Source organism: Colossoma macropomum, unplaced genomic scaffold, assembly GCF_904425465.1.
Source record: "Colossoma macropomum unplaced genomic scaffold, Colossoma_macropomum, whole genome shotgun sequence".
NCBI lineage: Eukaryota > Metazoa > Chordata > Actinopteri > Characiformes > Serrasalmidae > Colossoma > Colossoma macropomum.
Genome location: NW_023494809.1, coordinates 21,696,724 through 21,711,967, shown reverse-complemented (window position 1 = coordinate 21,711,967; position 15,244 = coordinate 21,696,724). Strand labels below are relative to the sequence as shown.

Below are 15,244 nucleotides of genomic sequence, written 5' to 3'. Positions count from 1 at the left end.
CATTTGTATCCATTATGATATTGACAAAAAATATTATGTATTTTGCCAGAATTCTCCTCTTTTGATGTAAACTGGGTGGTCCTATGTGATATAGGTGATATAAAGCACCCCATGAACTTGCAGCTGTAGTGAAGGTTTAGGTCATACTCAGAGGTCATACTCATACAGTGCTGTTGTTTTTTCATGAAAATATAAAATATTTTCTTTTTGAAATTTGTTAAAATGGGATTAAATGGAAATTGAACATTGGTAAAATCTGACAGAATTGGATAGCTATTGAATAGTTACGTCCACAACACAACCTGTAGTGCCCGTTTCTCTAATTCCTCCTTGATTGTGCTGTTGTGTTTCGTTCTGGTTCAGTGGCATAGCAGCATAGCTGGGAGTGATGCACTGAGGACTGTCAATCACATGAGCTCATCAGAATATTTGAGCCATGCCCAGACAGTAATCAGTGTGTTTTAAGCCGTGTTTTATTAATTATTTATTATTCTTTTTTCATTCAAACTTTGCTGGATGTTCAATATTTATTAAGATATTACTTTTGATTAGCTACAATGTAGTCCAGCTCAATAGTGTAGCATTTTGTACTGGAAGCTCAGTATTATGCAGCAACTCTAAACTAAGATCACTACACTTTTTTATTAGGTTGAATGGGATTTTTACTAGCGTTCTGTAAAGCTTGTCTGACCTAGTAACACTATGAAAGAACGTATTTATATGCAGAGCATAAATAGGTCAATTTAATGCCCAGATCAGTATTCTTAATCTCAGAGCTTCAATATGAGTCCAGATTTCATTGCCTTTCTTTTTCTTCTTCTTCCCTTTCCTAAAACTTCCTACAATGCCTTCCTCTGTATTGCCAGACTTTATGATTCCACCTGAGTCTCCTGATCCAAACCTGATCAAAAGCCTTTCCTCCTCCTCCACTGTTCTAGCCCAAACAACAGAGAAAGGCAAGTTACACACTGCTGTTTTGGAGTGCTTTATTATTAATCTGTGTTTTTCTTCTATCTCACCTCCTTGCCCTTCTTCTTATGTGGCTTGACCCTCCAGTGTCTTGTCTTTGTTCTCGGTTAGCCTCTCCCAGCCCCCACAGGTCCCTGCACAAGGCCTCGCCCAGCAGGGCTGACCGCAAGAAGACCAATGGAGTGTCTGCCGGGCCTTTGGATGAATCTCAGAACGGCACCACAACCCCCAAAACCCCCCAGGTCGGTCAGTCTCCACAGCGGACGTGCAGTCAATCGCACCAACACAAATATTATTTTATAAAGGCAGTTTTGTCACGCAGCTCATGCGGTTATATTTGGTGACCAGCACTGTGGGACATGAGCCACAAAGGAGCTGGTCTCCTAGCAACAGCGCTGCTCTGATGTCTGCGTGTCCAGCTTCAAATCTTGTGTTTTATAGCTTTGATGGCTGCCGCACATGCACAGGCAAATACTCAGATTTCACATTTGTATTGGAGCTAATATGTTTGGATTTGCTGTCTTTTGGAGTGCAGACAGAAAAACCAGGGGGAGAGAGAGGCTTCAATAACGGCCTGATCGACTCCTCAGTGAAACAACTCGAATCTCCCACGACTCCCACCAAGAACTCAACCCGGAAGAATGCCAGCACACCTAAAAGGTCTCCTGCACTTTCACTGTCTTCTGTCTCCTCATATAAACTGAGCTACCAGTGTATTCTACTTGCACTCATTGGCCATTGGCCACCTCCCATATAGGTGCACTTTATAGGTTTACAGTTGCTGACTGTAGCAAATAATGTCTGGTCAGCAGAGGCCCTATGATAGTCCTTTTTCAGTGATGGTCAGGGTAGAGGGTGACTGATAAATTGTGCAGCAACAGAGGAGCTATTGTCAGTAATTATAGTATATTAAATGCTTAAATGCTTACATTGCAGTTGCAATACTGGTTAAAAGCACATATTTATATCTATTGGCCAAAAAACATCTGAAGGTTGAGTGCCGATGATTGCTGACATCACAACAAAGGAATAAAATGTGTGCGCTTTGGCCTTATTCCCAAGATAGCACTGTCACAAATAGCCGCATCTCAAAATAAACCTGCTTAGTCTTGAGTATGTTGTGATTGCAACCGGACATGCTCATTTGTATTAAAAACATTTGAGGTATCCCAAACTGTTGACAGGTTATGTGTCTTTAGTATAGGTTGTGGTCTGGTTACCTGACCATTTCTTCTGATTCTGCTTGATATTAAAGGTCCAAGTCGTGTAGGAGCCGTATTCAGTCTCCCTGTTCTCCTGGGCAATTCCCCACTTCACCTATGAGGCACAGAGCCACCACCCCCAGCGCAGACAGCAGCAAGAGGTGGGATGGAGAGGAGAAGGCAGCCGAGAGTAAAGGCTACAGCACTCTGGACAGGAAAACCTCCAGGACAGAGAAGATACCAAAATCTGCAAGCAAAGAACTCGGACATAATGCAGGTAAAGCCTGACTGATTACTTCTGCTAGTGAAGTTAATGCGACTGCAGTGATGTTCTGATGGGCGGAAAATGTCAAATGAGATCATTTGTGTCTGCCTTTTGTGTCTGTATCAGAGTCCCCGGTGACGCCCACTGGTAAAGCTGGCACCACCGATGCTGAGGAAGCCTCCAGGCTGCTGGCAGAGAGACGCCGTCTAGCCAGAGTACAGAAAGAGCAGGAGGAGAAACAGCGAATGGAGGAGGAGAGGTGAAGACGAGCTGTATATGGGTTTAGAATGGTTGAGTGTGTTTGTACATACACTATCATTCAAAGGTTTGAAATCACCATTAAAATTGTTTTTGATATTAACCCCTTAAACTGCTAGTTTCAGTATCTGGTTTATAATATTTAGGGGTAATAAGGCCACCTAAATCCAAGTAAAAATTATTTTCATATCGATCTTTTCAGATTATATTGATACATCTTTTAATGAAATAAAAGATACTCTCTCCTTTAACGCAAACATGTTTATGATTATATGATTATGAGTATATGATTTATCAGAAACATTCAGTGAGGAAGGAATAATGAACATCAATAACTTTTTGTTTCTAGAACTAGAATTAGCATATCTGTAAGGTGTAGCCATGATGACACACCCTTTAAGCCCACGATGTACTGCGCAAAAGTCAGAGATCACTGTTCAATTATTTCAGTTCTTGTCAAAACAGCCATTAAGTACATCAGGAAAAAAAGCAGACAACATACATTTAACAGAAAATTACACAGAAGCTGCAACAATAAAATATAATGTTTTTTCAGTATTTAGTGTGTCCATCCTTCGCCTTCATTATGGCTTCTATTCTTTTAAGGAGACTTTTTTTCAGCTTTTCAAAAAAATCTGCATAGATGTTTTTTCACACCTCTGAAGTTCAGTCTTAGAAGTTACTGTTTCTCACAATACAAGTAATCCCAAACACGTCCAGTGATGCTGAGGTCTGGACTCTGGGGTGGACAGTTAATCACAAGTTTTCTTCTTTTTTTTGTCTGTTTCCTTGTGCTTCTTGACAGCTACACATCCTTTCAGACTAATAGCGCTGAGTTGTCTTCTCACAGTGGAAGGATGAACAGAAACACTTGAACAGAAGCAGCTTGATTTTCTCCTCTCTCTCAAAAATGAAAGTGCTGTTTATCTGATGGAGACAGTTTTGGTAGTGTAGCATGCTTGTTAGGAGTCACATTTTCTGTGTATATTCTAATCATTTATTGTACTCCAGTTTTGGAAACTTCTGTCTTTTCACTTTCTTTTCCTTGATTTTCTGCTTCCTTATGCAAGTGGATTATCTTATATCTAACCTCCACTAAAATATTTCCTGAGAATTTAATAACTTTTGGACAGAAAAATTGTATCACTCTGGCTTTCTGACTTCTGACATAAGTGTATCTAAATGTTAAGCAACACAATCATAAAGGTAATTCATCTTCTCATTAATCTCCATATTTTGTGAATATTATTCAAATGTTTGTATGTTTGTGCCACAGAATTATGAAAAGGTGTTATTTTTAAATACCACCTTTTAAGGCAAAGTTTACACAATGACTGCGCCATGAGTTCAGGACAGTCTCTTCACTTATACACAGATATCTCTAAACTAAAAGAATTACATTAGCTTATAATTGACTGTAACAGACATAGAAAATGTGTTTACTTGATATGATTCCCAGTTCTCCAGTTTTGTTTAATATTTCACAATAATAAAACAAGTGGGCTTATAGGGTATAGAGGCTAATCAGGGTCTTTTCACCTAAATCGACATTATTGTTGTGTACAAAATAACAAAAATATTTGATATTAATTGTGATTTCAAATTTTTGAATCATAGAGTCCATTTTATGAGGGTATGTGTATGTTTGTCTTCATGTCCAATATACCCATACGGTTCAGGCTGAGGATGGAGGATCTCCAGAGGAAACAGGAGGAGGAGCGCGAGCGGCAGGTGCAGGCGGCCCGCCAGGCTGAGGAGGAGAGACAGAGGCAGGAGGAGGAGCGAAGACAGAAAGAGGTGGATGACAGGAGACAGAAGGAAAGGCGCTTGAAAGAGCTCCAGGATCAGCTGGACAGAGAGGTCAGCGGGCAGAGCCAGTCAGCCGCTCTCACTCATACTTCTGATGCCTCATCCTCTATAATTGCGGATTTTGCAATGACGTGTGCGTGAAAGGGACGGTGATGTCAGTGTGTGATTTGGTGTGTGACAGAGGGAGGAGGCCTTCCAGAGAGTGCAGAGAGAGGCGGAGCGAAAGCAGAGGGAGAGAGAGCAGCTCAAACTGCAGGAGGAGCAAGAGAGACTGCAGAGGAAGAAGGTTTATATCTCTCCACTTCATCACTTCATCAAACACTCCATCATTGTCAACGGTAGCTCCGACCATGCAATCTGGTTAAAAGTGTTCTACCTGTGTTGTTATAACTGCACATCTTTTTCACCATACCTGTATCATTCCGCTGACCAACAGTGGCTTTACTCTGTTAAAACTATTTTTTGTTAAAAGAAATTGCCAATGTTAAAATTGAACTGATTTAAATAAAACAGTATTTTTCCCTTTTTTTTCTTTATTTTACAAAACTAGGAATGGAAATAGAACACTTCAAACCTTGATCTTATTCGTGGTAACACACTATCTCTCATGTTCTATTGCTTAAAAGAGGAACCCTCAATTTTTTCTGAATTTATTCATAATTCAAGATTTAAGATGCAAACAATGTCACTGTCGTTCAGAGTATTTAGATGTGAAATGCGCAGTTCTAGAGAAACAGAGTAAGGTTTATTCACAGTGGTGGTGACAGAAACCAGACGTCTGAAGTGTTTAATGTCTCTAAAAGCTACTTTTAGTCATTACAGATTTATCACTTTTTCACCATTATCAACATTACATATAAAAACTCAGAAGACACATGTAGGTGCCCGGGTAATTTTGGATTAATAAATAAAATGGTTGTATTTGTGTTGCAGACACTGTGACCCCTGGTTCCTGTCCCCACCACTGTAAAGTAATCTGAGTCAGTAATTTCTCTGCAATGAACCATTTTACATCAAACCCGTCTGAATGACTGTGTATACACATTTTTTAAATTTTGGTGGAATTCCACTTCAAATGTACCACATTAGACTTCTTCACTGAGCAGGAATTACTGACAAGACACTATCTGTTCTGACATCTTTTTGTCCTAAATACTACCTGTATGGTTGCCAGGAGCTGGAATTGACTTAATGACATTTAATAGTTAATAGTTACATTAATAGTTACATTACTAATTATATTTACATTTAATTTGCAGTCTTTATCAACATGTTCTAGTCTGTGCTTCTTACTTTTTTATTGTAATTTCAATGACGAAGAAGGTAAAAAAATGGCAAAATGCAAATCATAACTTTACATTAAATTCAATTCATAATAAAATATCTACTGTCCTACTTAGAAACACAAATTTGGTATCATTTGGAAGTTTTGAAGAATTTACTTTCCACAAAATTTCTACATTTATTTCAATTAACAAGTCAAAAATGATTCATATAAAATGATTTTCTTCAAATACAGTTGTTATCACCAGTGGTAACCACAGCAACATCTAAGGGCTAATATGTTTAGTAGCTCATTATACTTTGGTTAAACTTATGTTATTCTTACAGCGTATTGAAGAGATCATGAAAAGGACGAGAAAAAATGATGCAGAACCAAAGGTAAGATCCGTGCACACGTTCCTCAGACGAAAACGTGCTCATCATAAATGACATCAGTCAGATAAGTAGTGACTGTAGCTAAATTACTGCATGCTTTGTGTTTGAACAGAAAGACGAGGTGCACATCGAGTCCAGCTCCCCCATGACCCCGTCCGTTTTGGAACCTGGAGGTGAGACAAAACTTTGTGACACCAGCCTTGGCATTATATTTACAGTCAGTGTGAATCAGAAATCATAAAACATTTCATGATTTTTTTCCATACTGTGTGCTGTGTGTATTCCTGAGGGTATTGTGGAGGGTCTCTGAGATAGCTGAGTGTTTTAGCTTGATGATTGGTGGGAGGGGGTGGCTGATTTCAGGTTGATTTTCAGCATCCAAACAGTTCTCTCTTTTGTTTCTTATTGTTGGTAAAAGATGTAGAAATATTTAGAGTATGCAAATAATCATAGTTTAAACAGCATTTCAACAGCATTTATTTCCTCTGTGTCTTCATGAATATGTGAGGTCAAAAGTATCTAAAGTTTGTCATCAGTTTGAGATGCACTCAAACTTTAATGTTCTCCAGAATGAACTAGATTTTATGGTTACATTAGGAATTCATCATCCAGGAGGAAAAAACCTCAGATCAAGTCAAGTCGTCTTTATTGTCATTCATCAACATAACTTGTATATACTGGAAGGAAATGTCGTTCTTCAGGCCCCATGGAGCAACACAACAGCTGCACATTACACAGGACTACACAGAGTGCAGATACACGACAGTGTGAAACAACTGCAGAATATACACCAGACAGTAAATATGCAGAACAATAAATACACAAGACAATAAATAGTAGACAGGTCAACAGAACCATATATACTAATGGATATTAAATATATGTATTTACACACATACATATAGATGCATGAATGTATCACCTGTTGAACACTGGTCACGTTGAGGGCTTTCATTTTGTCATAAAATTTACAAGGGACCCCTGAGTTCAATTCTGTCTCTCTTATGGGTCCTCCCATCTTCCAGACCCCCCCCCCCATTAATTCGAACTCTGCATACATTTTCAGAAAGGAACTGAAATGACAGTTTCTCTACTTAGAGAGCAGTTTACAGCATAAAGTAACACACTGTCATTCCTTCGTTATAGATGCTACTCTGATTAATGGCCCAACTGAAAGCTCCACCTTTGCTGAGGTGAAGAACAATGAATCCCCCTCATTTATCTCTGCTGACTCGCCTGTAATAAACCTAGAGCCCCTGGAAGCGAAGGGCAGTGCAGCAGATGATCTTTCTGATGGGGTCCAGTCCATGGATGTCAGGTCAGCCATCAACATTGTCGCCGTGAATGTGTCCCCTTTCTGTTTGCCATGTTTCCATATTAGGCTCTGTTTATATATATCGTAAAAGATTCTGAGGCATACCTGTTCCCTCCTTCCATCAGCCCAGTCTCCAGAGATGAGCCGATCTACTCTCCAGTCAGCGAGGGCTCCCACGACACAATGAGGAACAGCCAGGCCCTGGACCAGCTGCTGGATCTCACCGGCCAGCCACCCTATCCTAAAGCTCCTGCCGGGGCAGCGCTTGGAGACTGCAACAAAAACCTCATCCAGGGCTTCAGCAGCGCTGCTACAGACTCAGCACTCATCCAGAGTCTTGGGCCGACCATGGAAAAGCTCAGCATCTAGTGCAATGGGTGAGCTTTAGGGATGATTTTAGCTATTTTTGTTTGGCTACCTTTTACTTTTGATGGAGCACTTTATTTGATTCATGCTATTAAAATAGACAACACATTTTTGTTTATGAATTTAAAATGCCAGTTTGGTCCATTAAAGAGCAAATAACGTTATTTATATTGCAGATTTGGCTAACTGAAAGCACTGGAAATGTGCTAGTGTGTTTTATTTGTTCATTTAGCCCACACAGTGTGAGCCACAGGTTAAAAAAAGGCTAATAAAGTCGGTTAAAAAAATAGGTTTTTGATGTTTTTCTGAGTAAAAATAACCACTACAGAAAACACACAATTATTGCTGATTTCCTTAATTGAACATATCGAAAAACAAAACATAAAATGTTGCAGAAGTTAGGGCACATTTTATATTTTATGTGTTAGTTTTTTAACTAACTTTGAAAGTTAGTTAGATTAAACTTTGAAATTGTACACTAAAATGTGCAGAAAAACACCTTATATAAGTTTGAAGAGGATGTGTTAACTTATTCTTACTTAGAACAAAACAAGTAATTTGACAGGGGTGATCAGACTTATGCATACGACTATACATGTTGGACTCCCTAAGGTAAATTCCTTGTAGGTCTGTGTGTAGCATACTTGCCAAAGTAAACCTTATTCTGATTGTGAATCTGAAAAATAAACAAAGTGTCTGTACCTGATTGACAGTTGATTTTATGATTTATCTTTGTAAGCAAATTATCACACAAGCAGGGCAGAATGATAACTCAGAGCTGAACTTGCACAGTACAAATTTGTCATCTCCTTAATGGCATAATATCATATGCTATTATAAGGCTCCATTTGGACATCATTTCGCTTAAAGGGGAACTCCGAAGATGTATTAAAATTTCTGCCTAATAAAATCATTAAGGTGTACACAGTCCCTGAGTGGTTTGATGTGAAACTTTCAGAATTGTTCACAGTGGTGGTGATAAGACTGGGTGTCTGAAGTCCTCACAAGACGCTATTACATGGAATGATGATAAAACCGCTGCCTAAAGCCTGATAGGGTTGAGATAAGCTTTTGGCATAAAACATATATTTTTTATGTATGGGGTACATTCGGCGCCCCAAAGAAAACTTTTTTGGATTTACTACTATTTTACCATTATCAACTTTACATGTAAAATCTCTGTTCACTGGTGGTTTGGATAATAAATAAAATAGCTATATTTGTGTTGTGGACATTGTGACCCCTGGTTCCTATCATCACCACTGTAAAGAAATCAGTCTTTAAGTTTCTCTACAGTGAACCATTTTACATCAAACCACTCTGAATGACTTTGTTTACATCTCAGTGACTGAATTATGCAGAAATTTAGAGAAATCAGAGGAATTTCCTTTTTAAGCAAAATATTAAATTTCAGCTGCTTGTCTCGGCATTCTCTGTAGCTCACACTCAATCAAAAATGTATTTAAGAAGTACTAGGATAATTCATATATTCACATAACCACACCCATTTCCAGTGACCATGACAGGCCAGCGTCCTCTCTCAACTTTCAGTCTGTCTGTGATCGTTTCAGGCCCCCTTTTGTTGCTCACTCTGTTTTTAGGAGACAGTGCCACGTGAGCTGTCCTGGTGAGGAATGGTTTGGAGTTGGCCTGAACAAAAAGACAGTCTGTTGTGCCTCAGTTCCAGCTTTTTCAAGCTTCTCCATGAGAACCCCTCTGCACCCCGGAGCCTGAACAATGGAGAGCGAGCACTGAATGTTGTATGATTTGTTAAGTCAGAAGCACTCCTTTACACATAGATTAAAGCTTAGCCTTTCCTCCATACGTATTACATTTCAAAATATTTCATTGTAGTAACTGCGAGGGAAGGCACCTGTAATACTGCAGTCTTATAGTTCTTTATATTCCTGTATACACTGTAGCGTTTTAATGAGTGGATCAAAAAACACGAGGCTTGTAGCAACTCAATGGAGTTCTGTGTATTTGCGACGGGAGCACAACTGACCAGCAGCGCGACTGTGTGTAACTGTGTAGAGTGTGTTCAGTGTGACGTGTCGTATTGCTGGGGTTTGCATACGGTAAATCCAATATTTCACTACTTTAACTCAGTCAAAGCATTGTAGGCTACTGCTAGATATCAAAACGTCATGCAGATGTACACTATTATCTACAAAAATATAAGATGCCCTTCTTGTGACATTCTTACACACACATTGTGAAATAAAACTTCCAGTGTAACAGTGGCCATTTTAAAAAGAAAGAAAGAAAGAAAGAAAGAAGAGTCTGGCTGAATAAGAAAGGAAGCAAAAAAGAAAATGTCAAAAAAATAAGAAGAAAAGTAAGAGAAAATGGCAAATACAAGAAAGAAAGAAGGAAATTGGCAAAAAAGGAAGAAAGAAAGAAAGAAATCAGTAAAAAAGAAAGAAATTGGCAAAAAAGAAGAAAAGAAGAAATTGGCAAAATAGTAAAGCAAGAAAGAATGCAAATGGCAAGAAAGAAGGAAAACTAAAAAAGGAAGGAGGCATGAAATTGGCAAAAAAGTAAAGAATAAATAAACTGGTAAAAAATGAAGGAATTGGCAAAATAGTATAGAGGAAATAAGCTGGTAAAAGGAAGAAATTGGCAAAAAAATAAGGAAGAAATAAGTTGGTAAAAAATTAAGAAATCGGCAAAAAAGTAAAGAAAAAAGGAACATAGGAAAAAGGAAAGAACGAATTTTGCAATAAAAGAAAGAAGACATAAGAAAAAAATTAAGTTGTCCAAACAGAGAAATAAGAAAGGTAGAAAGAAAGAAGTTGGCAAATAAAGAACAGGCAAGAAGGGACATAGCAAGACAAGAAGAAAGAAAGAAATTGGCAAAAAAGAAAGAAAACTTGCAAAAATGAGAGAGAGCCTTGCAGAAAAAAGAAAGAGAGAGAGAGAGACATAGTCAAAAAGAAAGGAAGACGTAATGTGTTGCGTTTTCTGTTATTGTGTTAGTGTTAAGCAGCTCAGTGTTTGCTGTATGTTGTATTTATTGGGTTGTTCACTCACTAAAACCCACTCTGAAGATGCAAACTATGCAGAGCAGACAAACCCCAGTGGCTGTACATTCATACAGTGAACACGTTATGAACCAGAGTGATGAAGCAATGCTAAACCTGTACAGTAAATGTGCTGACTGGAAAGCTCCCCTATATGCTACATAAGTTAGGTCATATTGTCTATATGCTCATCTTGTAAAAATGCCTCTGTTTATACCATCTTGTATGCTCAGGGTGTTGGTGAGCTTTGCATGTGAGCTCAGTCATTTTGGTTCCTGGTGTTCTTCAGCGGTTCTGTGTTTGGTGGTCTTAAAGATGTGTATGATGCTGTCATGATGTAACACTCCTGATGCACTTGAATGGTTAAGGACCAATAAGGACAACATTCCATGTAAGATCGGCTGTTCTCTCCCTGTCTCTCTCTCTCTCTGTCTGCCTCTGTCTGCCTCTCTCTTCCTCTCTCTGTCTCTCTCTCTTTCTCTCATTCTTTGGACAGGTTTAAAAGGTTAAGGGCAAAGGGGATTCATATCATTTCAGAGTTTACAGAAGACTTTGAGGAAAGGATAAAATTCATTGTCATTCTCAAATAAGCCAGTTGCTTCATGGTGATAAATGGTGCATGGATCAAATGCTTTGGAGCTGCAGAAACCTGGGATATTACAATAACAATAAAATTATCTAGCCACATTGCTTGTCACGTGTTTCTTCAAGAAAAATACTTTCCACACACAAAAAAAAATGTTCTGAACAGTTAATGTTAGATGCTTTGTTGAACTATCAACTGATTTATATTTGTATATCATTTATAGGTCCATTTATAACGTTGGTGGGTTTATATACCAAAAATCATAATTCATAATTCATTTTCCAACCTCTTATTATCCTTTAGAGTTAAACAGGTTGTTTTTGTTACCGTGTCTTTAAAACTGATATATGTAAATAAGCTCTGTTCTGATTGGCTGCCCTGTATTGCATCTCATTTGAATAACAGTCTAGGCTGAAACATTCCTTATAACTTCAGTGGGAATGGGCGGAGCTAAACTTCTGTAGGCTGAATAGGTGGATATATGTAAATGAGTGGGTTTTTGTCACAAAATCACAAAAACAGTAAATGCAAAATAGGGTCTTTTTGCAGCTAAGTTTCTGTGTATGGGCTGTAAGGACTAAGGAGTGAACAGTATGTTTTGAAACTTTCACAATGTTTACATCATACACTATATGGAGAAAGGTATTGGGACAGCTACAGGACATTTTATGACATCCCATTCTAAATCCATTGGCATTAATATGGAGTTGGTCCCTCCTTCGCAGCTATAACTGCTTCTACTCTTCTGGGAAGCTTTCTACAAGATTTTGGAGTGTGTCTGTGGGGCACTTTGCCCATTCATCCAGAAGAGCATTTGTGAGGTCAGACACTGAAGTTGGATGAGAGGGCCTGGCTCGCGATCTCTGTTCTAGTTCATCTCAAAGGTGTTCAGTGGAGTTGAGGTCAGGACTCTGTGAGGGCCAGTCAAGTTCTTCCACTCCAAACTCATCCAGCCATGCCTTTATGGACCTTGCTTTGTGCACTGGGGCTCAGTCATGCTGGAACAGAAAAGGTTCTTCCCCAAACTGTTCCCACAAAGTTGGAAACATACAATTGTCCAAAATGTCTTGTTATGCTGGAGCATTAAGATTTCCCTCCACTGGAACTAAGGGTTCTAGGCCAACCCCTGAAAAACAACCACATAGCATCATCCCTCCTTCACCAAACTTTACAGTTTGAACAATGTAGTCAGGCAGGTAGCGTTCTCCTGGCATTTGCCAAACCCAGACTCGTCCATCAGACTGCCAGATAGAGAACCGTGATTTGTCACTCCATAGAATGCGTTTTCCACTTCTCCAGAGTCCAGTGGCGGCATGCTTTACACCTCCCCCCCCCCAAACTGACTCATCAGTACAACTCATTCCACTGCCACTGTGCGTCCATTGAGACTCCTGAATCATTAGGAGGGGCATCCCAATACCTTTTTCCATATAATGTATATCAAACTTTTTTTTAGTGACAAAAATTCAGTTTTCCATGATAACTGCCCTTTAAGATGGGGGTGTTTGGAATTGCGTTCTTCTCATTCATTTCATTTTTTCATAACCATGTATGCCCGTGCTCCCCCAAGTGGCATTTATAGCCATTCACTATAATGAACTGTAAAGATGGCTTTGAAACTAGTGGGGTGTGTCTCAAATGGAAAAAAATACCTCCTACTCAGGCGGAGGCGGGAAGGCATCACATCTTTTGCCAATTATATGTTTTACAAAATGTTTGCTTCCCTGTTGCTCTTTTAGATTTTTTTTTCTGTTGTTGTTTTTTACCAGAATCTTCTACTGAGTTTTAAAGCTCTAAATGTGTAGCGTCAGAGCGCCTGAGGAACAATAAAGTACAAAAAGACTTCTGTTACTGTACACCAACAATTTGGAACATTTTATCTGTTAATATCAAATAATATCTACAAGTTTTTAAAAGTAGGAAGTTCTTTTTTATTTACTTTTCTATCCAGTTTTATTTACGCTACAGGTGGTAGTTTGTTGTAATCATCCCCTATGAAGAACCATAAAGATGGCTTTAAAACCAGTGGGGTGTGTCTCAAATGTGGTGTGTCTCAAAACTGTTTTATTCACACTATATTTGATTGTAAAGCATATTTAGCTGCATTTTTGTATAAAATGTGCTACACAACAAAGATGTTGCTATTATTAAAGCTGTAAATAGTGTTACTACAGCTCTTTTTTGTAAGTGCAGTTAGTTTACTACATAGGGAACATGGGTTGGTAGGTACGGAGCCCCCCCCTAACGGTCATGGGAGAAAAAATGACAAGGGTTTTTCTACTGGGTTAAAAAAACCCTCCTGCCTGTGAAATGACATGCAGTTTTATATTCTCAAATTAATTTTTGCAGGATAATTATCTCAAGATAATGACCCTGATTTAATTATCTCAAAATGAATATAGGGAAAACTTAAGCATATTACCCACTCCGCCTTGCAGATGGCAGCATTATACTATTATCTCCCCAAACTCTTTTTTCAGTTGTGCTGGAAGTTGCGAAATTCTGATTGGAACTATTCTAATAGAAATTGGCCACAAGACCCAAAAAAAATAAAGTTTGAGAATTTTAGTAATTTTAAGATAAAATAAGTCTACTGGCTGAAAAAAAATTGTCACAGTATTTTTTTTTTTTCAAAAACACTTTTTATCTATTTTTTATGTAATGTCCTTTATAGTGGACAACAGGATGTTGCATAGTAATTATGTTGATGTCATATTTCTTGTTTCCTTTACTGCATCAGACCGAAACCCTGCTGCAACACCAGCAACAACTTCAAAATCCTTGTCATCAATCTTCAAAGTCCTTATCATCAATTTACTGCTCATAGTAACTCCAGGGCACCCAGTCAGTACAGTTTTGGGTGTCATTTAGCAGCGAACTGTTCCAACTGTAGGTATTAATGGAGAGGAAGGAGAATTAATTTGTTTTTAACATTTTAATTTTTAAATGTGCAATTGTGTAAAAGGAGATTTTCTAATAAATTAGGAAATTAAATAAAACCTAGATCCCTATCTTAAATGCCTGCAAACACTTATTCCAGTTGCCCATTTAGCAGTAAGAGTAAAACTTAAAATACTAGCAGTACAAAAAAACGAGGACCAAAAAGAAAGAAAACCGATACAGTAATATCACCGTAATGTATTTAACTGCGAAGTTCACATGTTGTTGCTTCTAACCCAAACTGGATCAAGAGGGATGTGATCTTCCTTTAATTTCCTCTGCTTCAGTCAATTTCCTGTCACCAGTGATACCATGAATTTCATACAAAAACAGATTTAGAAAGTCCCAATGTCCACCACAGAGGACATCAAAAAAGCATATTGTTATGGTGACTGTTACGTTACTGTTACATTTATGCATATCAATAAAAAATGCTCTGAAAATGAGCTAAAACGTTTTTCTACCTGAAATGTATCAACTAAGCTTTAGAAACCAATCATAAATGCATATTTTTCAATTTCTTAACACCCATAAAATGCGGTTGCTGAGATGGCAGCCATTTTGACAAGGCCAGAATGTCCTCTACATGGCTCACCAGGTTTCAGCAATGTTTCTTTATATGCATTACCAGGTCTCACGAGGATGTAGCCCTTCATTTGGAACTTGGTCTCAAACACAAAGACAACAGACATCGTTATATTATATTAGAGCGCCATTTGAAGCGTGTTTTAAAATGCAGCAGAGCATTTCAGAGGAAGGGTTATACAAATATATATAAATATATCCGAGATAGTGGTCAATTTATTCAAGAGCAGCTGCAGCTTTCTGGACAATGTGATGGCTATAGGTGGA

At 38.4% G+C, this 15,244-nt stretch overlaps 1 protein-coding gene across 1 annotated transcript in view; it reads left to right on the top strand.

Annotated features, from left to right (window-relative positions):
* map7d2b (MAP7 domain containing 2b) overlaps positions 1 to 10,151 on the top strand; it is a 30,429-nt gene extending 20,278 nt beyond the window's left edge. The window contains exons 6-17 of the mRNA XM_036558730.1: positions 867 to 956; positions 1,081 to 1,211; positions 1,505 to 1,629; positions 2,225 to 2,448; positions 2,563 to 2,695; positions 4,374 to 4,554; positions 4,685 to 4,789; positions 6,115 to 6,165; positions 6,275 to 6,335; positions 7,309 to 7,480; positions 7,603 to 7,854; positions 9,445 to 10,151. Coding sequence (XP_036414623.1) covers positions 867 to 956; positions 1,081 to 1,211; positions 1,505 to 1,629; positions 2,225 to 2,448; positions 2,563 to 2,695; positions 4,374 to 4,554; positions 4,685 to 4,789; positions 6,115 to 6,165; positions 6,275 to 6,335; positions 7,309 to 7,480; positions 7,603 to 7,846 — 1,517 coding nt within the window. The 3' untranslated portion in view covers positions 7,847 to 7,854; positions 9,445 to 10,151. The remainder of the gene's footprint in view (positions 1 to 866; positions 957 to 1,080; positions 1,212 to 1,504; positions 1,630 to 2,224; positions 2,449 to 2,562; positions 2,696 to 4,373; positions 4,555 to 4,684; positions 4,790 to 6,114; positions 6,166 to 6,274; positions 6,336 to 7,308; positions 7,481 to 7,602; positions 7,855 to 9,444) is intronic.
* The last annotated feature ends 5,093 nt before the right edge of the window (positions 10,152 to 15,244 follow it).